We start from the raw sequence: 24,619 nt of genomic DNA, 5'->3' as shown, positions 1-24,619 counted from the left end.
ATTTGATAATGTCTCTAAAAAACATACCCTCTCAACTGTCACCACTGGGGCATATACATTTATCAGACACATAGTGATGTTTTCATACCTTGCTCTAACTTTTAATAACCTCCCCTCAACTACCTCTTCAACATCATATGACAAAGGCAAAAACCCTTTTGAGAACAATATAACCACACCCCCACTTTTTGAGTTTTTATGACTACACACCACTGTCCCCCCCCCCCACTCCTGTTGCCACATAACTTAATTTTCCAAATTACTATGCGTTTCTTGTAGAAACGTCCCTTTCCCCTAATTAACTCATACACCATTGCTCTTTTTTTAACATCTCTTGCCCCATTTACGTTTAAAGAAGAAATCTTAAAACTGCTCATGGATAAGAAAAAAATATACAGAGGAAGATACAGCCACCACATCTCTTTACAGAGTTAAAACTGCAACTGAACTCTTTCATTTTCTTTAGAATTTACATCACTTATCACTGTCGTGACCACTTTCTTGAGTCTAGCAATTTCAGGGCTTTTCAAACCTCCCCCTGTAATTTTTGACATCAGAAACTTTGCTGATTCAATAAACAATTCACGTTCAGGGAAAAAAAATCAGCTACGTTGTAATCCTGCATATATTTCTTCCCTTTTGTCAACTTCAGAAATTGACGTATCTTCTCGATCCCATACCTCCCTTCACCCCATTTATCTCACTATATTGTTTTGACGCGTCAGATGACTCACTCTCGCTATCCTCCCCAGAAGAATACTCCACCATCTCTACAACTTGTTCATCTTCAACTGATTTATCAATCTCGACCTTTCTCTTAGAATTAGACCCTTCACCACCCCTGAAATTCTTCCTTTTACTCCTCGGTATTTTGAAAACATCCTCTTCCTTTTCCGTTATTTCAATCTCCTCTTGACTTCCAATTTCATTTTCCAGCACCACCTCAGCAACGGCAGTCGCAATCTCACCTACTGTTTCCCCTCCCTCTTTGTTCTGATCTACCACAATTTCCCCCGTATCCACAATGCCTCCCTCTCCTACTTTCCAACCACATCTGCCCACCTTCTCTCTTCCCCTACACCTGTAGTATTTTCATCCCTTCGCGGTGGTGCGTTACTTGCACCAGCACTAGAGCTACTACCAGGCTCAGCGCGCTCATTCTCTGGACAACTACGCACCAAATGCCCCTCTCTTCCACATCCAAAACATTTCATTGATTCAGTAGATGCATAGAAGATCCATCAATCAATCCATCAATCTTAAAACTAAACGCTAAATTCAGTTCATCTCCTTCCTTTTTTAAAATCATATACACTTGTCTTCTATGAGACACGACATGTTTCAACAATGGAGATTTGCATCCAAAAATAACCTTCTTTATTGTAGATACGATTTGACCATGGCGAGATAACTCTCGCTCTAACACTTCATCTCTAACAAATGGTGGCACGTTAGAAAGCATTACTTTCTTCGCCGGATTCATAAGCAGAAATACCGGCGTCTGTGTCTCCCGCAACACAACACCTCTCTCAACTATCTTATTCACCTTTTCAATTGAATCTAAGAATATCAATACAGCGCTATTCATCCTTGCGGCTGATTTGATGCTACAATACCCAATGATAGCACCCACAGCCAAGCTACATTCTTCCACTGAACACCCGGCCGCAGCAGGAATCTTTACTCCATGCCTCCGACTCAGTTTTTCAAACTCTACACTTCCGCGAGTGGCCATTGCTGGTTGTGCACTCGCGAAAAACAAACCTCAAAGATCCCACCACCCCTATACGTGCTTAGTGATAGTTAAACAAGATACCCTTAAAACAACTAAACTAATCAATATATATATATATATATATACACATACCAAAACCCGATAGAGTGAAAAGAAAATCCATTCGCTCTCACAATCACTCCTGCTTAACGACTCACTCCCAGCATGCACTCCGACGACAGAGAGAGAGAGAGAGACAGAGAGAGAGAGAGACAGAGAGAGAGAGAGAGACAGAGAGAGAGAGGTAGAGAGAGAGACAGAGAGAGAGAGAGAGACAGAGAGAGAGAGAGAGAGAGAGAGAGAGACAGAGAGAGAGAGAGAGAGACAGAGAGAGAGAGAGAGAGAGACAGAGAGAGAGAGAGAGAGAGACAGAGAGAGAGAGGTAGAGAGAGAGACAGAGAGAGAGAGAGAGAGAGAGAGACAGAGAGAGAGAGAGAGAGAGAGGTAGAGAGAGAGAGAGAGAGAGAGAGAGAGGTAGAGAGAGAGAGAGAGATAGGTAGAGAGAGAGAGAGAGAGGTAGAGAGAGAGAGAGAGAGAGCGAGAGAGAGAGGTAGAGAGAGAGAGAGAGAGAGAGGTAGAGAGAGAGAGAGAGAGAGAGGTAGAGAGAGAGAGAGAGAGAGAGAGAGAGAGAGGTAGAGAGAGAGAGAGAGAGAGAGAGAGAGACAGAGAGAGAGAGAGAGAGAGAGAGAAAGACACAGAGAGAGAGAGACTGCCTGCCAGGGTAACCTACTGCCACCTTTTAGTGAATGTTGTCTCTCCAGGTTCCACTTTAACACTTAGATACTGGGGTCCGAGCCCCAGCATGGGGTGTGTGTGTGTGTTACTGGTAACCGCCATTACCGATCCGAAGTGTACTGAGCACTTGCTGAGAGAACATATGTTACTCACTAGCACCCTGGGTGTGTCTCGCCACAGATGGATGGCCAGGGTCCTCAGCCCAGAGTGGCGTCTGTGGAGATGCCTGAACGGCTTTATGGAGCGGAACACTCCTGAGGAGAGGCAGGGTGGTACCTCCAGAACACACACACACACACACACACACACACACACACACACAGACGCAGACAGACACACACAGACGTATGCAAAACATACACACACAGTGGTCATATGCGTATGTCCAACATGATTTCCACTAACATTACAAATACAAGGTGTTGCAGTCATTTAGATGTTTGTGTCCCTGGCCTGTCTGTGAGAGGGTTTCTGACTGAATGATGACTGGGCATCTAGAATGGTGCCCTATTCACTCCTTTTAATCAGAGCCATATGAGGCTGGTCCAAATTATTGCACTTTGTTTGGGAAAGGTTGCCATTTGGGAAGCAGTCTGGAAAAAGTCTCTGTGAATAAAGATGAATCTCTGATCAGCCACACCCAACCACTACATCTGTGAATATCCACACTGAGATATTGAGTTGGCTGGGATAAAAAGCCTGGCCTGTATCTATTAAAAGACCCCAGTCACTCACACAATACCAGCTGCCAAGCATCATATGAGCAGACACGCCAGCGAGACATCACACACACACGCACGCACACACGCACACACGCACACACGCACACACGCACACACGCACACACACACACACACACACACAAACACTCAATATGAACAGACACACACACACACACACACACATTCATGCTTGTGCATACATATAATACACATGAGAATAACAGCAGAATGGAGCTCCTGCTGAGTTAACCCTCAGTTCATGATGCTGAGTTCACAGTTCATCAGGCTGAGATCATAGTTCATCAGGCTGAGTTCACAGTTCATCAGGCTTAGTTCGTAGTTCATAATGCTGAGTTCATAGTTCATAACGCTGAGTTCATAGATCATAATGCTGAGTTCATAGATCATCATGCTGAGTTCATAGATCATCAGGCTGAGTTCATAATGTTGAGTTCATAGTCCATAATGCTGAGTTCATAATGCTGAGTTCATAATGCTGAGTTCATAATGCTGAGTTCATAGTGCTGAGTTCATAATGCTGAGTTCATAGTGCTGAGTTCATAATGCTGAGTTCATAATGCTGAGTCTATAGTTCATAATGCTGAGTTCATAGTTCATAATGCTGAGTTCATAGTTCATAATTGTCAGGTGCGTGAATGAGGACCCAAAAGCGAATTAACAAACAGAGTTTATTTAATGATGAACACACGTGGGCTCAGATGGACAGGTAGATTCCGACAGGACAGGACAAGGTTGCAGCAAACACGATGATAGTCTGGTTCAGGCATGAGACACACAAACAAGAATCCGACAAAGACAGGAGCAGAAACAGAGAGAGATATAGGGACCTAATCAGAGGGAAAAAGGGAACAGGTGGGAAAAGGGGTGAATGAGGTAGTCAGAGAAGACAAGGAACAGCTGGGGGAAAGAGGGACAGAAACGGTAACCTAGTACGACCAGCAGAGGGAGACAGGGTGAAAGGAAAGGACAGAAAGACACAACATGACAATACATGACAGTACCCCCCCACTCACCGAGCGCCTCCTGGCGCACTCGAGGAGGAAACCTGGCGGCAACGGAGGAAATCCTCGATCAGCGCACGGTCCAGCACGTCCCGAGAGGGAACCCAACTCCTCTCCTCAGGACCGTACCCCTCCCAATCTACGAGGTACTGGTGACCACGGCCCCGAGGACGCATGTCCAAAATCCTACGGACCCTGTGGATGGGTGCGCCCTCGACAAGGATGGGGGGGGGGGGGAAGACGAGCGGGGGCGCGAAGAACGGGCTTGATACAGGAGACATGGAAGACCGGGTGGACGCGACGAAGGTATCGCGGAAGAAGAAGTCGAACTGCGACAGGATTAATGACCCGAGAAATACGGAACGGACCAATGAACCGCGGGGTCAACTTGCGAGAAGCCGTCTTAAGGGGAAGGTTCTGAGTGGAGAGCCAAACTCTCTGACCGCGACAATATCTAGGACTCTTAGTTCTACGCTTATTAGCAGCCCTCACAGTCTGCGTCCTATAACGGCAAAGTGCAGACCTGACCCTCTTCCAGGTGCGCTCGCAGCGTTGGACAAAAGCCTGAGCGGAGGGGACGCTGGACTCGGCGAACTGAGATGAGAACAGCGGAGGCTGGTACCCGAGGCTACTCTGAAAAGGAGATAGCCCGGTCGCAGACGAAGGAAGCGAGTTGTGGGCGTATTCTGCCCAGGGGAGCTGTTCTGACCAAGACGCAGGGTTGCGAAAAGAAAGACTGCGTAAGATGCGACCAATAGTCTGATTGGCCCGTTCTGCTTGACCGTTAGACTGGGGGTGAAAGCCGGAAGAGAGACTGACGGAAGCCCCAATCAAACGGCAAAACTCCCTCCAAAATTGAGACGTGAATTGCGGACCTCTGTCCGAAACGACGTCTGACGGAAGGCCATGAATTCTGAAAACATTCTCGATGATGATTTGTGCCGTCTCTTTAGCAGAAGGAAGCTTAGCAAGGGGAATGAAATGAGCCGCCTTAGAGAACCTATTGACAACCGTAAGAATAACAGTCTTCCCCGCTGACGAAGGCAGTCCGGTGACAAAATCTAAGGCGATGTGAGACCACGGTCGAGAGGGAATGGGAAGCGGCCTGAGACGGCCGGCAGGAGGGGAGTTACCGGACTTAGTCTGCGCGCAGACCGAACAAGCAGCCACGAAACGACGCGTGTCATGCTCCCGGGTGGGCCACCAAAAACGCTGGCGAATGGAAGCAAGCGTACCCCGAACGCCAGGGTGGCCGGCTAACTTGGCAGAGTGAGCCCACTGAAGAACGGCCAGACGAGTAGGAACGGGAACGAAAAGAAGGTTCCTAGGACAAGCGCGCGGCGACGGAGTGTGAGTGAGCGCTTGCTTTACCTGCCTCTCAATTCCCCAGACAGTCAACCCGACAACACGCCCCTCAGGGAGAATCCCCTCGGGGTCAGTGGAGGCTACTGAAGAACTGAAGAGACGAGATAAAGCATCAGGCTTGGTGTTCTTAGAGCCCGGACGATAAGAAATCACGAACTCGAAACGAGCGAAAAACAGCGCCCAACGCGCCTGACGCGCATTAAGTCGTTTGGCAGAACGGATGTACTCAAGGTTCCTATGGTCAGTCCAAACGACAAAAGGAACGGTCGCCCCCTCCAACCACTGTCGCCATTCGCCTAGGGCTAACCGGATGGCGAGCAGTTCGCGGTTTCCCACATCATAGTTACGTTCCGACGGCGACAGGCGATGAGAAAAATACGCGCATGGGTGGACCTTGTCGTCAGAGAGGGAGCGCTGAGAAAGAATGGCTCCCACGCCCACCTCTGACGCGTCAACCTCGACAACGAACTGTCTAGAGACGTCAGGTGTAACAAGGATAGGAGCGGATGTAAAACGATTCTTGAGGAGATCAAAAGCTCCCTGGGCGGAAACGGACCACTTAAAGCACGTCTTGACAGAAGTAAGGGCTGTGAGAGGAGCTGCCACCTGACCGAAATTACGGATGAAACGACGATAGAAGTTCGCGAAGCCGAGAAAGCGCTGCAGCTCGACGCGTGACTTAGGGGCGGGCCAATCAATGACAGCTTGGACCTTAGCGGGATCCATCTTAATGCCTTCAGCGGAAATAACAGAACCGAGAAATGTGACGGAGGAGGCATGAAAAGTGCACTTCTCAGCCTTCACAAAAAGACAATTCTCTAAAAGGCGCTGGAGGACACGTCGAACGTGCTGAACATGAATCTGGAGTGACGGTGAAAAAATCAGGATATCGTCAAGGTAAACGAAAACAAAGATGTTCAGCATGTCTCTCAGGACATCATTGACTAATGCCTGAAAGACAGCTGGAGCGTTAGCGAGGCCGAAAGGAAGAACCCGGTATTCAAAGTGCCCTAACGGAGTGTTAAACGCCGTCTTCCACTCGTCCCCCTCCCTGATGCGCACGAGATGGTAAGCGTTACGAAGGTCCAACTTAGTGAAAAACCTGGCTCCCTGCAGGATCTCGAAGGCTGAAGACATAAGAGGAAGCGGATAACGATTCTTCACTGTTATGTCATTCAGCCCTCGATAATCTATGCAGGGGCGCAGAGACCCGTCCTTCTTCTTGACAAAAAAAATCCCCGCTCCGGCGGGAGAGGAGGAGGGGACTATGGTACCGGCGTCAAGAGCTACAGACAAATAATCCTCGAGAGCCTTACGTTCGGGAGCCGACAGAGAGTATAGTCTACCCCGGGGGGGAGTGGTTCCCGGAAGGAGATCAATACTACAATCATACGACCGGTGTGGAGGAAGAGAGGTGGCCCTGGACCGACTGAACACCGTGCGCAGATCGTGATATTCCTCCGGCACCCCTGTCAAATCACCAGGCTCCTCCTGTGAAGAAGAGACAGAGGAAACAGGAGGGATAGCAGACATTAAACATTTCACATGACAAGAGACGTTCCAGGAGAGGATAGAATTACTAGACCAATTAATGGAAGGATTATGACAAACTAGCCAGGGATGGCCCAAAACAACAGGTGTAAAAGGTGAACAAAAAATTAAAAAAGAAATGGTTTCGCTATGATTACCAGAAACAGTGAGGGTTAAAGGTAGCGTCTCACGCTGAATCCTGGGGAGAGGACTACCATCCAGGGCGAACAAGGCCGTGGACTCCCTTAACTGTCTGAGAGGAATGTCATGTTCCCGAGCCCAGGTCTCGTCCATAAAACAGCCCTCCGCCCCAGAGTCTATTAAGGCACTGCAGGAAGCTGACGAACCGGTCCAGCGTAGATGGACCGACAAGGTAGTGCAGGATCTTGAAGGAGAGACAGGAGTAGTAGCGCTCACCAGTAGCCCTCCGCTTACTGATGAGCTCTGGCTTTTACTGGACATGAAGTGACAAAATGACCAGCAGAACCGCAATAGAGACAGAGGCGGTTGGTGATTCTCCGTTCCCTCTCCTTAGTCGAGATGCGGATACCTCCCAGCTGCATAGGCTCAGCTCCCGAGCCGGCAGAGGAAGATGGTAGTGATGCGGAGAGGGGGGCAACGGAGAACGCAAGCTCCTTTCCACGAGCTCGGTGACGAAGATCAACCCGTCGCTCAATGCGAATAGCGAGTTCAATCAAGGAATCCACGCTGGAAGGAACCTCCCGGGAGAGAATCTCATCCTTTACCTCTGCGCGGAGACCCTCCAGAAGACGAGCGAGCAAAGCCGGCTCGTTCCAGCCACTGGAGGCAGCAAGAGTGCGAAACTCAATAGAGTAGTCTGTTATGGATCGATTGCCTTGACATAGGGAAGACAGGGCCCTGGAAGCCTCCTCCCCAAAAACAGATCGATCAAAAACCCGTATCATCTCCTCCTTAAAGTCCTGATACTGGTTAGTACACTCAGCCCTTGCCTCCCAGATTGCCGTGCCCCACTCACAAGCCCGTCCAGTAAGGAGAGATATGACGTAGGCGACACAAGCAGTGCTCCTGGCGTAAGTGTTGGGCTGGAGAGAAAACACAATATCACACTGGGTGAGGAACGAGCGGCATTCAGTGGGCTCCCCAGAGTAACACGGCGGGTTATTGATTCTGGGCTCCGGAGATTCGAAAGCCCTGGAAGTGGCCGGTGGATCGAGGCGGAGATGGTGAACCTGTTCTGTGAGGTTGGAGACTTGGGTGGCCAGGGTCTCAACGGCATGTCGAGCAGCAGACAATTCCTGCTCGTGTCTGCCTAGCATCGCTCCCTGGATCTCGACGGCTGAGTGGAGAGGATCCGAAGTCGCTGGGTCCATTCTTGGTCGGATTCTTCTGTCAGGTGCGTGAATGAGGACCCAAAAGCGAATTAACAAACAGAGTTTCTTTAATGATGAACACACGTGGGCTCAGATGGACAGGTAGATTCCGACAGGACAGGACAAGGTTGCAGCAAACACGATGATAGTCTGGTTCAGGCATGAGACACACAAACAAGAATCCGACAAAGACAGGAGCAGAAACAGAGAGAGATATAGGGACCTAATCAGAGGGAAAAAGGGAACAGGTGGGAAAAGGGGTGAATGAGGTAGTCAGAGAAGACAAGGAACAGCTGGGGGAAAGAGGGACAGAAACGGTAACCTAGTACGACCAGCAGAGGGAGACAGGGTGAAAGGAAAGGACAGAAAGACACAACATGACAATACATGACAATAATGCTGAGTTCATAATGCTGAGTTCATAGTGCTGAGTTCATAATGCTGAGTTCATAATGCTGAGTCTATAGTTCATAATGCTGAGTTCATAGTTCATAATGCTGAGTTCATAGTTCATAGTGCTGAGTTCATAATGATGAGTTCATAATGCTGAGTTCTTAGTGCTGAGTTCATAATGCTGAGTTCATAATGCTAAGATCATAGTTCATAATGCTGAGTTCATAATGCTGAGTTCATAGTTCATAATGCTGAGTTCATAGTTCACAATGCTGAGTTCATAGTTCATAATGCTGAGTTCATAACGCTGAGTTCATATTGTATAATGCTAAGCTCATAATGCTGAGTACATAATGCTGAGTTCATAGTTCATAATGCTGAGTTCATAATGCCGAGTTCATAGTTCATAATGCTGAGTTCATAATGCCAAGTTCTTAATGTTGAGTTCATAGTTTATAATGCTGAGTTCATAATGCTGAGCTCATAATGCTGAGTACATAATGCTGAGTTCATAGTTCATCATGCTGAGTTCATAATGCTGAGTTCATAACGCTGAGTTCATAACGCTGAGTTATATAGTTCATAATGCTGAGTTCATAGTTCATAATGCTGAGTTCATAGTTCATAATGCTGAGTTCATCATGCTGAGTTCATAGTTCATAATGCTGAGTTCAGAGTTCATAATGCTGAGTTCATAGTTCACCATGCTGAGTTCATAGTTCATCATGCTCAGATCATGTTGCTGAGTCCACAATTCGTTATGCATAGATCATAGTTCATCAGGCTGAGTTCATAGTACTAATGCTGAGTTCATAGTTCATCAGGCTGAGTTCATAGTACTCATGCTGAGTTCATAATTCATCAGGCTGAGTTCAAAATGCTGAGTTCATAGTTCATCGTACTGAGTTCATAGTTCTCATGCTGAGTTCATATCGCTGAGTTCATAGTTCATAATGCTAAGATCCTAACTCAGCATGACTCAGCATGATGAACTTTGTACTCAGCATGATGAACTATGTACTCAGCATGTACTCAGCATGATGAACTATGGACTCAGCATGATGAACTATGTAATCAGCATGATGAACTATGTACTCAGCATGATGAACTATGTACTCAGCAAGATGAACTATGTACTCAGCATGATGAACTATGTACTCAGCATGATGAACTATGTACTCAGGTGATGAACTATGTACTCAGCATGATGAACTATGTACTCAGCATGATGAACTATGTACTCAGCATGATGAACTATGAACTCAGCATGATGAACTATGTACTCAGCATGATGAACTATGTACTCAGCATGATTAACTATGTACTCAGCATAATAAACTATGTAATCAGCATGATGAACTATGAACTCAGCATGATGAACTATGAACTCAGCATGATGAACTATGAACTCAGCATGATGAACTATGTACTCATCCTGATGAACTATGTACTCAGCATGATGAACTATGGACTCAGCATGATGAACTATGTACTCAGCATGATAAACTATGAACTCAGCATTTTGAACTCAGCCTGATGAACTATGAACAGCATGATGAAATCTGAACTCAGCAACACACACACACACACACAAACACACACACACACACTCTCCTGCTGACATTCAGAAGAGTATAACGACTACCATCTCACTCCATCTCTAAATATTGTAACCTGCATCATTATCGCCATTGTCTAGCAGGCAGAGATAGACTGCCACACACACACACACACACACACACACACACACACACACACACACACACACACACACACACACACACACACACACAGTCTAAATTCAGTTCCGCTCTGCTCCACTGTCTCTCTCTCAAAGCTGTTATCATACAGAAGCTAATGAATTAACACGCTAGTCAGATGCTGACATCCTCTCCTCTCTTTTGCCTCCGCCTCTCTCCATATCTCTTTCCTTCATCATCCTCTCCTCTCTTTCCATGAAGTGCTCTTTCTCCGTTGTCTGCTGGCACTTTTTTGCACCCCAAGGTCAGACTCATAATTGCCAAACATAATTTAACAGTTTTTGGACAATCTAGGGCCAATCTAATTAACACGCCAATATTAAAGTATTTCCCCCGTGATGACAGTTAGCCTGGCCACGCACTTACACACACACATCACACTTCCCTCTCTCACACACACACACACACACACACACACACACACACACACACACACACATCCCCCTCACACACACACACACACACACACATCCCCCTCTCACATACACACACCCACATCCCCCTCTCACACACACACACACACACACACACACATCCCCCTCTCACATACACACACACATCCCCCTCTCACACACACTCATCACACTTCCCCCTCACACACACACACACACACATCCCCCTCACACACACACACACACACACACACACACACACACATCCCCCTCACACACACACACACACACACACACATCCCCCTCTCACATACACACACATCCCCCTCTCACACACACTCATCACACTTCCCCCTCACACACACACACACACACACACACACATCCCCCTCTCACATACACACACACACACATCCCCCTCACACACACACACACACACACACACACACACACACACATCCCCCTCTCACATACACACACACACATCCCCCTCACACACACACACACACACACACACCCCTCACACACACACACACATGCATCCCCCTCACACACACACACACACACACACACACGCATCCCCCTCACACACACACACACACGCATCCCCCTCACACACACACACACACACACGCATCCCCCTCACACACACACACACACACACGCATCCCCCTCACACACACACACACATCCCCTTCACACACACACACACCACACATCAGTTCATTTCAAGGTGTGCAGATAGTGTCAGAGGGTGTCACAGATTAATTTTTCCCCCTGAGAGAATGCCTATGAAGAGAGTTCCACCCTGGGAGCTAGATGGCCATTCTATACACACAACACACACACACATGTGCACACACACGCGCACACACACAGGTGTGTTACCTGATGCTGCTCATACTTCCACCGGTCTCAGAGCCCAGCTTGCATCTCTCCAGTTGGGTAGCTACAATCTGTCTCTCTGCCTCCAGCTCACGGGTCAGCCTCTCAAACTGCAACTCCTTCAAGAGAAAGATAGATAGACACAAATGAACACACAGATCCAGCATGCAGCACAACACGGACACACAGCTTGCAGGTCTGTCTCAACAATGTTACTGTTTTTCTACTGGGAAGATCTTCACGGGAAGAATTACATGTGTGTGCAACACGATCTCATGTTTTTACCAATTTTTACAGATTCGTTGACGTTTATCCACGTTTCTCCAAACGTCAAATTTCAAAGTGTTTTTAAGTTAAGGGTTAATGTTTTTGATACGGCTAAAAGTGTAGACACTCATTCTGAATGGTTAAGGTTTTGGATAGGGTTAAAACAATAAGTGTAGACACTCATTCTGAATGGTTAAGGTTTTAGATAGGGTTAAAACAATACGTTTAGACACTCATTCTGAATGGTTAAGGTTTTAGATAGGGTTAAAACAATACGTTTAGACACTCATTCTGAATGGTTAAGGTTTTGGATAGGGTTAAAACAATACGTTTAGTCACTCATTCTGAATGGTTAAGGTTTTAGATAGGGTTAAAACAATACGTTTAGACACTCATTCTGAATGGTTAAGGTTTTAGATAGGGTTAAAACAATACGTTTAGACACTCATTCTGAATGGTTAAGGTTTTAGATAGGGTTAAAACAATACGTTTAGGCCCTCATTCTGAATGGTTAAGGTTTTGGATAGGGTTAAAACAATACGTTTAGACACTCATTCTGAATGGTTAAGGTTTTGGATAGGGTTAAAACAATACGTTTAGACACTCATTCTGAATGGTTAAGGTTTTGGATAGGGTTAAAAACAAAAAAGTAAAAAACATCTGTGATTGAACTTTTATTAAATATAATTTAATTTACCCTTTATTTAACGTGTGACCTTTGGATCCAGAATCATGTGATTACACCCATCTGCCTCTCCCACCGACGCCCCAGCAACGCCCCAGCAACGCCCCAGCAAAGCCCCAGCAACGCCCCAGCAACGCCCCAGCAAAACCCCAGCAACGCCCCAGCAACGCCCCAGCAAAACCCAAGCCTACTTGACGGTAAAGGCGCTCACTGTTGCCCCCCAGTGGTCGATTTGAAAGGCATTTCCCAGCGTCCTTAGGACATGGACAGACGTCCAATCTTGAGCGTTCTGTCTGGTGTACGTATGGATTACAGCAGCTAATGCATTAGGTCTTTAAGTGACTCAATGGCATAACATAATATTACAGCTAATTGTGAAATAAAACACAAATTACTTATTCGAAATTCAAGACCACAACACGAAAAAGTCAACTTTTTGTGTGTGTATTACACGTTTTCAGTCACAACGCATTTGTGTACATTAAACAAATTATCATTTGTTGAGGCTAACGTTAGCTAGGCTAGCTAGGTGGCTAATGTTAGCTAGGCTAGCTAGGTGGCTAATGTTAGCTAGGCTAGCTAGGTGGATAATGTTAGCTAGGCTAGGGGTTAAGGTTAGGGTTAGGGGGTAAATGTTAGGTTTAGGGGTTAATGTTAGGCAACATGCTAGCTAAGTTGTTAAATGGTTAAGGTTAGGGTTAGCTAATATGTTTAGTAGTTGCAAAGTAGCTGAAAAGTAGTAAGTAAGTAGTAGTAGTAAGCTAAAATGGTAAAGTTGTCCGTGATGAGATTTTTACACACAACCTCTGGGTGCTAAGACTTTCACACCCTCCCCGACCAACCTCCCTCCTATAAATTCTGTCTTAAGTAACCTACTGTCTTTATCTGTGATTGACATTCACTCTATACAAAATCATGAACTGCACACAAAAAAAATGTACTTTTTCATGTACCTGTAACAAATTTCCAATAAGCAATTTGTGTCTATTTTACAATAGTCTGTAATACAGGGTTGTATTGGCAGTCCTCCATATCAGTCTCCAACGCCATCAGCTAGAACTAAATCTGATGAGGTTCACACTGGAAACCTGTGTGTGTTTGGTTTAATCACAGCCAGGCAGAAGCAGATCGATAGTGCACTGATCTCCACACCTATGAATGGGTTTGTGTGTGTGTGTGTGTGTGTGGAGTCCGTGTGTGCAGTGTGTGTGTGTGTATGTGTGTGTGTGCACCTCTGTGTGTAAAGTGTGTGTGTGTGTGTATGTATAAGATTGATTTTTGAAAGCCATTTGAGGTGCTGAATGAGTTGATCCCCTGACACAATCTGAAATCCCACCACACCCCAAATCCCTTCTTTTCCCCCCACCCCAACACATCCACCCAGTACACCCCAGCTCATAGCCCTCTCCTCCTCTCATCTCCTCTCACCAATCCCCTCCTCTGCTTTCCTGTCTACCCTCTCTTCACCAGTCCTTTCCTCTGCTTCTCTCCTTCTCCTATCCTTTCCTTTCCTCTCCGCTTCTCTCCTTTCCTTTCCTTTCCTCCCCTCTGCTTCTCTCCTTCTCCTTTCCTTTCCTATCTGCTTCTCTCCTTTCCTTTCCTCTCTGCTTCTCTTCTTTTTCCTTTCCTTTCCTTCTCCTCTCCTTCTCCTTTCCTTTCCTCTCTGCTTCTCTCCTTTCCTATCTGCTTCTCTCCTTTCCTTTCCTCTCTGCTTCTCTCCTTTATCCTTTCCTTTCCTCTCCTCTGCTTCTCTCCTTTCCTTTGTTTATCTCCTTTCCTCTCATCGAGACAGAGAAAGATCACACCAAAACCAAATCAGAAGAGGAAAATACATTCTCAAAATGTAAACAGACCAGAAATAAACCGCCATCAAAAGTCTTTACAATGAATCGACTACCATCTGAGTCAGAGGAACGTCAGTCTGGGAAACTGTCAGACTACAAGCACCTGCTTTGTTCCCCAAAGATCTTCGTCAAATCTCAAGATCCACCTGTTTCTTGTCTAAAGAAACACCACAAAACTCCAACAGAAAGTCCCTAGATCATAATTACCTCCACCATACTCCGGAAGAGGCATACGTTTTGATTGGTCTGCTTTGCCCCACATGAACATTAGTGTGAGAGTTTGTGTCTGCGCGCACACACACGTGACCAGGATTGGATTCCAACACTGACACGACTCCTACCGAAGGTGGCTCCCCTTCCTGTTCGGGTGGCGCTCGGCGGTCATCGTCACCGGCCTACTAGCTGCCACTGATCATTTTTCCCATGTTCTGTTTATTGGTTTCACCTGTGTTTGTTTTAGGCTGATTGGTTGGGCTTTAATTACCAGCTGGCCTGCCTGCTGGTTGTGCAGGATTGTTCGATGTACATGTGTACACGTCTGTGTGTCATGGTTGTCCGTGTGTTTGGTTTTTTGCTGGACTGTTTAAGTCCCCCGTGTTTGGGGCATTTGTTTGGGTTTGGCGTCTGTTCACCGATGTGGTGCATTAAAAAGTAGCGCTACCCTGAACTCTCTGCTTCCTGCGCCTGACTTCTTCCCCACTACACCCCGGGCGTTACAAACACACTATGTGAGTGTACGTGAACGCACGCAAGTGTGTGTGTCTACGAGACCTGAATAGAAGAGAACAGCAGTGCAGCCAGCCACAAAGGTCGCTATAGCAACAGTAGAATCCCCCAGAAGCCCCTCTGGGCATCGTTCATCAGCTCAACTTTGTTCAAAGCAACAGGAGTGGCTGGAAATGGTAAGAGCATTTGGGGTGAAATGACAGTCAAGTGTGTTTGAGATGAGGACAAAGTTGTCAACAGTTTATAAACCTAAAGCAGGTGTCACTGTGGGTAGTAACAGAGATAGAAGAGGAGTCCTATTTCACCATTCAGGACAGAGTCCCCCTGGTGTTAGGTCAGAGTAAAGTGGCCAATCTGCAGCTAATAACAGACGGTTTTGGGACGGAGAGAATGTGTCAGGCCATTAAAAAGAGAAGTGCCATTGTACTTTAAAGTTTTATTTATGAGAGAGAGAGAGAGAGAGAGAGAGAGAGGGGGGGAATGAGGAGACTTATGAAAAGGTTACCGTATCTCTCTCGGGCATACCAAACACTGTCAATCACATTCTCTTCTCCGCTGCTCTTCTTCTCTTGTCTAGTTAAATAGGTTTCCACTCTTCTTCTCTTGTCTAGTTAAATAGGTTTCCACTCTTCTTCTCTTGTCTAGTTAAATAGGTTTCCACTCTTCTTCTCTCCTCATTCTGCACTCTTCTTTTCACTCCTTTCCTGTTCCTCCCATCTTTCATTCTCTCTCTGTGTTGTTGACAGTCAGATGAGAAGATACCAACCCTCCCCTAGAGAGATGCTATGAATACAGTGTGTGACTCTCTGTCTGTGTGTGTGTCTGTTTGTGTGTGTGTGTGTGTTTGTGTGTGTGTGCGTGTGCGTGTGCGTGTGTGTATCACAGAGTATACGTAGAGACACTTTGCGGCTCTGTGTCATGTTACGTTCATGTCCTTTACTGGAGAATGAAGAGCAAACGTCATAGAAGTGACATGAGGACTTCTCCATAGAAGCTGTTTGTATTGTGGGTCTGAGTTAGTGTAGTGTAGTTCCTCCCCTTGAGAGTAGTGACTGCTCCTCTAGTGAAAGTGTTGGCCCTTCCCCTCCTCCTCTCTCAGAAAAACAAGCTGTTGACTGCCGGAGACCCAATGGCTCTCATGATAGCGACTGGGTCCTGTAAGGCAAGGAGACGGTTAGAGAACTCTTAGGTCTATCTCTCTCTCCCCATCTCTGTCCATCTCTCTCTCAATTCAATTCAATTCAAGGGCTTTATTGGCATGGGAAACATGTGTTAACATTGCCAAAGCAAGTGAGGTAGATAATATATAAAGTGATTATATAAAGTGAACATTACACATACAGAAGTTTCAAAACAATAAAGACATTGCAAATGTCATATTCTATATATACAGTCCAACTGACCAACACACACACAGCACATTTGCTATGGTAAATAAAGATATTTCTTCCTCCATGCAGGTCGATGAGACAGTCAGTAGTATAAGGCTGCGGGGATTTTTAATCTAACACTGTTAGTTTTGTATTGTCTCTGCTGTACTGACCAACTCATAGAAAATGTCTACTTACGAATAAATAGCAACACACACACGAAACAGAAACTGTCCCCAGATATTAACAACAGTAAGGCTGAGACGTATTACTGCAACCATCTGGCAAATGACTTGTTTCATTTGTATTATAAATATTCAACACACAAACACAGCAACACTCTGATATTTGGCCTTAATAATTTATCGGTTTAGTCATTACAGGCGCCTGGAAAAGAGAGAGAGAGAAAGAAAGGCGGGGGGGAGAGAGATAATGAGAGAGTGACAGAGAGAGAAATAGAGATAATGAGAGAGAGAGAGAGAGAAAGAAAGGCGGGGGGGAGAGAGATAATGAGAGAGAGAGAGAGAGAAATAGAGATAATGAGAGAGAGAGAGAAATAGAGATAATGAGAGAGAGAAATAGAGATAATGAGAGAGAGAGAGAGAGAAAGAAAGAAAGGCGAGGGGGAGAGAGATAATGAGAGAGTGACAGAGAGAGAAATAGAGATAATGAGAGAGAGAGAGAGAGAAAGAAAGGCGGGGGGGAGAGAGATAATGAGAGAGAGAGAGAGAGAAATAGAGATAATGAGAGAGAGAGAGAGAGAGAGAATGAAAGGCGGGGGGAGAGAGATAATGAGAGCGAGAGAGAGAGAGAAATAGAGATAATGAGAGAGAGAGAGAGAGAGAGAGAGAAAGAAAGGCGGGGGGGAGAGAGATCATGAGAGAGAGAGAGAGAGAGAGAGAAATAGAGATAATGAGAGAGAGAGAGAGAGAGAGAAAGAAAGGCGGAGGAGAGAGATAATGAGAGAGAGAGAGAAATAGAGATAATGAGAGAGAGAGAGAGAGAAATAGAGATAATGAGAGAGAGAGAGAGAGAGAGAGAGAAAGGCGGGGGGGAGAGAGATAATGAGAGAGAGAGAGAGAAATAGAGATAATGAGAGAGAGAGAGAGAGAGAGAGAAAGAAAGGCGGGGGGGAGAGAGATAATGAGAGAGAGAGAGAGAGAAATAGAGATAATGAGAGAGAGAGAGAGAAAGAAAGGCGGGGGGAGAGAGATAATGAGAGAGAGAGAGAGAAATAGAGATAATGAGAGCGAGAGAGAGAGAGAGAGAGAGAGAGAGAGAGAGAAAGAAAGGCGGAGGGAGAGAGATAATGAGAGAGAGAGAGAGAAATAGAGATAATGAGAGAGAGAGAGAGAAATAGAGATAATGAGAGAGAGAGAGAGAGAGAGAGAGAGAAAGAAAGAAAGATAAAGAGAGAGCGCGATGGAGAGAGAGCGAGAGATAATTAGTGAGTTTTTTTGTTTGTTTGTAAAACCTTTATTTTATACTTAATTCTTACCAAAAATAATGGCACACTGTGCCTTTTCAGAAATTAAACAACAAATTTGAATGTCTGTGTGAGAGGTAGGGGGTGGTTTTTACTGTTGGGATGTTAATAATGGGATACAGGTATTCGAATAAGGAGAAGGCCAAATGTGTTTTGTTGAATTTTCTGTTTGCTCAGGCGAAGTTGGCTATTTGGCTAACAAGGAGGAACAGGGTCAAAGGTGGGGGGATAACAGACCCTTTACTTATTAGGGCAGTATTCAGAAGTTTGGATGACTGAGATGTCCAAAGTAAACTGCCTCTTACTCAGGCCCAGAAGCTAGGATATGCATATGCATGGTAGTATTGGATAGAAAACACTCTAAAGTTTCTAAACCTATTAAACCAATGTCTGTGAGTATAACAGAACTGATATGGCAGGCAAAAACCCGAGGACAATCCATCCAGTTTTTATTTTTTGAGCTCACCACTGATTACAATGGCTGTCTATGGGAATATAAAAATAAGACCTCGCAGATTGCAGTTCCCAGGGCTTCCATTAGATGTCAACAGTCTTTAGAAATAGTTTCAGGCTGGTTTTTGAAAAATGAGCTTGAAGATGTAGTTTTTCTAAGTGGCTCCCATTTTGGCTGTTGTGACGTGATGGTGCGAACGTCGTTATTTATCTCCGGTAATGAACATACTATTCTCCGTATTAAATTTAGTTTATTTACATATTAGGGTACCTGGGGATTGATTAGAAACGTTGTGTTACTTGTTTGGACAAAGTTTATTGGTAACGTTTGGGATTCATTTTGAATGCATTTTTAACAAGGGGAAACCGGAGGATTATTGAATGAAGCACGCCAACTAAACTGACTTTTTGGGGATATAAAGAAGGACTTTATCGAACAGAACAACCATTTGTGATGTAGCTGGGACCCTTTGGATTGCAAACAGAGGAAGATCTTCAAAGGTAAGTGATTTATTTTATTGCTATTTCTGACTTTGGTGACGCTTCTGCTTGGTTGGAAAATGTTTTTAATGCTTTTGAATGTGGGGCGCTGTCCTCAGATAATCGCATGGTCTGCTTTCGGCGTAAAGCCTTTTTGAAATCTGACAATGCGGCAGAATTAACAAGAAGTTAAGCTTTTAAACGATGTATAACCCTTGTATTTTCATGAATGTTTAGCATTACGAATTTCGTATTTTGAATTTTGCAACTCTGCAATTTCACCGGATGTTGTCGAGGCCAGGCGCTAGCGGTACGCCTTTCCCAAAGAGGTTTTAATGGGATGGTCTCTGTGCACATTAGGGTTGAGTTTGAGTTCTATAGAATGATAAAGTGTGGAGATGTTTCAGGAGACATGGTGTGTTGGGGGGCTTTCTGTATAGCTGGGGAATATGTTTTGGGATATACGGTTGGCGAGGTTGTTTGGTTATTGTGATGTGTGGTGTTTTGTATCGTGGGGTAGAGGGAAAGGTGAGTATGGTACATGTATGCAGTACAGGATATATGTGTAGAGGGAAAGGTGAGTATGGTACATGTATGCAGTACAGGATATATGTGTAGAGGGAAAGGTGAGTATGGTACATGTATGCAGTACAGGATATATGTGTAGAGGGAAAGGTGAGTATGGTACATGTATGCAGTACAGGATATATGTGTAGGGAAAGGTGAGTATGGTACATGTATGCAGTACAGGATATATGTGTAGAGGGAAAGGTGAGTATGGTACATGTATGCAGTACAGGATATATGTGTAGAGGGAAAGGTGAGTATGGTACATGCATGCAGTACAGGATATATGTGTAGAGGGAAAGGTGAGTATGGTACATGTATGCAGTACAGGATATATGTGTATGGAAAGGTGAGTATGGTACATGCATGCAGTACAGGATATATGTGTAGAGGGAAAGGTGAGTATGGTACATGTATGCAGTACAGGATATATGTGTAGAGGGAAAGGTGAGTATGGTACATGTATGCAGTACAGGATATATGTGTAGAGGGAAAGGTGAGTATGGTACATGTATGCAGTAAAGGATATACAGTGCATTGCGAAAGTATTCGGCCCCCTTGAACTTTGCGACCTTTTGCCACATTTCAGGCTTCAAACATAAAGATATAAAACTGTTTTTTTTTTGTGAAGAATCAACAACAAGTGGGACACAATCATGAAGTGGAACGACATTTATTGGATATTTCAAACTTTTTTAACAAATCAAAACCTGAAAAATTGGGCGTGCAAAATTATTCAGCCCATTTACTTTCAGTGCAGCAAACTCTCTCCAGAAGTTCAGTGAGGATCTCTGAATGATCCAATGTTGACCTAAATGACTAATGATGATAAATACAATCCACTTGTGTGTAATCAAGTCTCCGTATAAATGCACCTGCACTGTGATAGTCTCAGAGGTCTGTTAAAAGCGCAGAGAGCATCATGAAGAACAAGGAACACACCAGGCAGGTCCGAGATACTGTTGTGAAGAAGTTTAAAGCCGGATTTGGATACAAAAAGATTTCCCAAGCTTTAAACATCCCAAGGAGCACTGTGCAAGCGATAATATTGAAATGGAAGGAGTATCAGACCACTGCAAATCATGGGAAACATGTTTGCATTGCCAAAGCAAGGGAAAAAGCTAATAAACATTACACAAATGTTCCAAAAGAATAAAGACATTTCAAATGTCATATTATGTCTATATACAGTGTTGTAACAATGCGCAAATAGTTAGACTACAGAATGAAAAATAAATAAATATGGTTAGTATTTACAATGGTGTTTGTTCTTCACTGGTTGCCCTTTTCTTGTTGGAAACAGGTCGCAAATCTTGCTGCTGTGATGTCACACTGTGGTATTTCACCCAGTAGATATGGGAGTTTATCAAAATTGGATTTGTTTTCGAATTCTTTCTGGGTTAGGGTTAGGGTTAGGGTTAGGGTTAGGGTTAGGGTTAAGGTTAGGGTTAGGGTTAGGGTTAGGGTTAGGGTTAAGGTTAGGGTTAGGGTTAGGGTTAGGGTTAAGGTTAGGGTTAGGGTTAGGGTTAGGACCAGCTTGCATAGGAGACTCTTTTTCAGGTTCATCTTTCTGTAGGTGATGGCTTTGTTGCGGAAGTTTTGGGAATTGCTTCCTTTTAGGTGGTTGTAGAATTTAACGGCTCTGTTCTGGATTTTGATAATTAGCGGGTATTGGCCTAATTCTGCTCTGCATGAATTATTTGGTGTTTTACGCTGTATACAGAGGATGTTTTTTGCAGAATTCTGCAGACAGTCTCAATTTGTTTCATTTTGTTAATTGTTGGTTGGTGAGCGGACCCCAGACCTCACAACCATAAAGGGCAATTGGTTCTAAAACTGATTCAAGTGTTTTTATCCAGATCCTAATTGATATGTCAAATTTTATTTTCCTATAGATGGCATAGAAGGCCCTTCGTGCATAGTCTCTCAGATCGTTCACAGCTTTGTGGAAGTTTCCTGTGGTGCTGATGTTTAAGGCTGAGGTACAGTATGTATAGTTTTTGTGTGCTCTAGGGAAACGGTGTCTTTGGCCTGAATGCCAAGCATCACGTCTGGAGGAAACCTGGCACCATCTATACGTTGAAGCACGGTGGTGGCAGCATCATGCTGTGGGGATGTTATCCAGGGACTGGGAGACTAGTCAGGATCGAGGGAAAGATGAACGGAGCAAGGCACAGAAAGATCCTTGATGAAAACCTGCTTTAGAGAGCTCAGGACCTCAGACTTGTGTGAAGGTTCACCTTCCAACAGAACACCGACTCTAAGCACACAGCCAAGAGAACGCAGGAGTGGCTTCGGGACAAGTCTCTGAATGTCCTTGAGTGGCCCAGCCACTGAACCCGATCGAACATCTCTGGAGAGACATAAAAATAGCTGTGCAGCGACGCTCCCTATCCAGCCTGACAGAGCTTGAGAGGATCTGCAGAAAAGAATGGGATAAACTCCCCAAATACAGGTGTAACAAGCCTGTAGTGTCATACGCAAGAAGACTTGAGGCTGTAATCACTGCCAAAGGTGCTTCAACAAAGTACTGAGTAAAGGGTCTGAATACGTATGTACATTTGATATTTCATTTTTATTTTTTATACATTTGCAGAAATTTCTAATAACCATTTTTTTGTGTTATTTCATTTGGTGATCGATCATTCAGCAGACACTTTCATTCAAAGGCAAAAACAAACTCAAATAGTATAAGCATTACACTCCAACCAACAGACCACCCAGCCTTCTAGCTAGACTACATCTTATCCAGACTGACCACCCAGCCTTCTATCTAGACAACGTCTAATCCAGACAGTCCACCCAGCCTTCTGTCTAGACAACGTCTAATCCAGACAGTCCACCCAGCCTTCTAGCTAGACAACGTCTTATCCAGACTGACAGTCCACCCAGCCTTCTAGCTAGACTACGTCTTATCCAGACTGACCACCCAGCCTTCTGTCTAGACAACGTCTTATCCAGACTGACCACCCAGCCTTCTAGCTAGACAACGTCTTATCCAGACTGACCACCCAGCCTTCTATCTAGACAACGCCTAATCCAGACAGTCCACCCAGCCTTCTATCTAGAATACATCTTATCCAGACTGACAGACGACCCAGCCTTCTAGCTAGACAACGTCTTATCCAGACTGACCCCCCAGCCTTCTATCTAGACTACGTCTTATCCAGACTGACAGACATTCCAGCCTTCTATTTAGACAACGTCTTATCCAGACTGACAGACCACCCAGCCTTCTATCTAGACTACGTCTTATCCAGACTGACAGACCACCCAGCCTTCTAGCTAGACAATGTCTTATCCAGACTGACCACCCAGCCTTCTAGCTAGACAACGTCTTATCCAGACTGACCACCCAGCCTTCTATCTAGACTACATCTTATCCAGACTGACAGACCACCCAGCCTTCTAGCTAGACAACGTCTTATCCAGACTGACCACCCAGCCTTCTATCTAGACTACGTCTTATCAAGACTGACAGACCACCCGGCCAACATATTATCTAGACTACGTCTAATCCACACTGACCACCCAGCCTTCTATCTAGACTACGTCTTATCCAGACTGACAGACCACCCGGCCAACATATTATCTAGACTACGTCTTATCCAGACTGACCACCCAGCCTTCTAGCTAGACAACGTCTTATCCAGACTGACAGACCACCCGGACTTCTAGCTAGACTACGTCTTATCCAGACTGACCACCCAGCCTTCTAGCTAGACTACGTCTAATCCAGACTGACCACCCAGCCTTCTAGCTAGACTACATCTTATCCAGACTGACCACCCAGCCTTCTATCTGGACAACGTCTTATCCAGACTGACCACCCAGCCTTCTAGCTAGACTACATCTTATCCAGACAGACCGCCCAGCCTACTATCTAGACTACATCTTATCCAGGCTGACAGACCACCCAGCCTTCTAGCTAGACTACGTCTTATCCAGACTGACCACCCAGGCTTCTATCTAGACAACGTCTAATCCAGACTGACAGACCACCCAGCCTTCTAGCTAGACAACGTCTTATCCAGACTGACCACCCAGCCATCTATCTAGACAACGTCTTATCCAGACTGACCACCCAGCCTTCTATCTAGACTACGTCTTATCCAGACTGACAGACCACCCAGCCTTCTAGCTAGACAACGTCTTATCCAGACTGACAGACCACCCAGCCTTCTAGCTAGACTACATCTTATCCAGACTGACCACCCAGCCTTCTAGCTAGACAACGTCTTATCCAGACTGACAGACCACCCAGCCTTCTAGCTAGACTACATCTTATCCAGACTGGCAGACCACCCGGACTTCTATCTAGACTATGTTTTATCCAGACTGACAGACCACCCAGCCTTCTAGCTAGACAACGTCTTATCCAGACTGACAGACCACCCAGCCTTCTATCTAGACAACGTTTTATACAGACAAACAGACCACCCAGCCTTCTAGCTAGACTATGTCTTATCCAGACTGACCACCCAGCCTTCTATCTAGACTATGTCTTATCCAGACTGACAGACCACCAAGCCTTCTATCTAGACTACGTCTTATCCAGACTGACAGACCACCCAGCCTTCTATCTAGACTACGTCTTATCCAGACTGACCACCCAGCCTTCTAGCTAGACAACGTCTTATCCAGACTGACCACCCAGCCTTCTAGCTAGACTACGTATTATCCAGACTGACAGACCACCCAGCCTTCTAGCTAGACAACGTCTTATCCAGACTGACCACCCAGCCTTCTAGCTAGACTACGTCTTATCCAGACTGACAGACCAAACAGCCTCCTAGCTAGACTACCACCCA

At 45.3% G+C, this 24,619-nt stretch overlaps 1 protein-coding gene across 1 annotated transcript in view; it reads right to left on the bottom strand.

Moving 5' to 3' along the window:
* Window positions 1–24,619, bottom strand: part of LOC110490910 (catenin delta-2-like) — a 616,290-nt gene that overhangs the window by 400,152 nt on the left and 191,519 nt on the right. Inside the window, exon 3 of the mRNA XM_090199252.1 lies at window positions 11,934–12,049. Within this exon, the coding sequence (XP_090055378.1) occupies window positions 11,934–12,049 (116 nt within the window). The remainder of the gene's footprint in view (window positions 1–11,933; window positions 12,050–24,619) is intronic.

The sequence above is a fragment of the Oncorhynchus mykiss genome, chromosome 15, assembly GCF_057628025.1.
Source record: "Oncorhynchus mykiss isolate SJ-2025 chromosome 15, ASM5762802v1, whole genome shotgun sequence".
Classification (NCBI taxonomy): Eukaryota; Metazoa; Chordata; class Actinopteri; order Salmoniformes; family Salmonidae; genus Oncorhynchus; species Oncorhynchus mykiss.
This window is presented reverse-complemented; position numbering and strand designations above follow the sequence as displayed.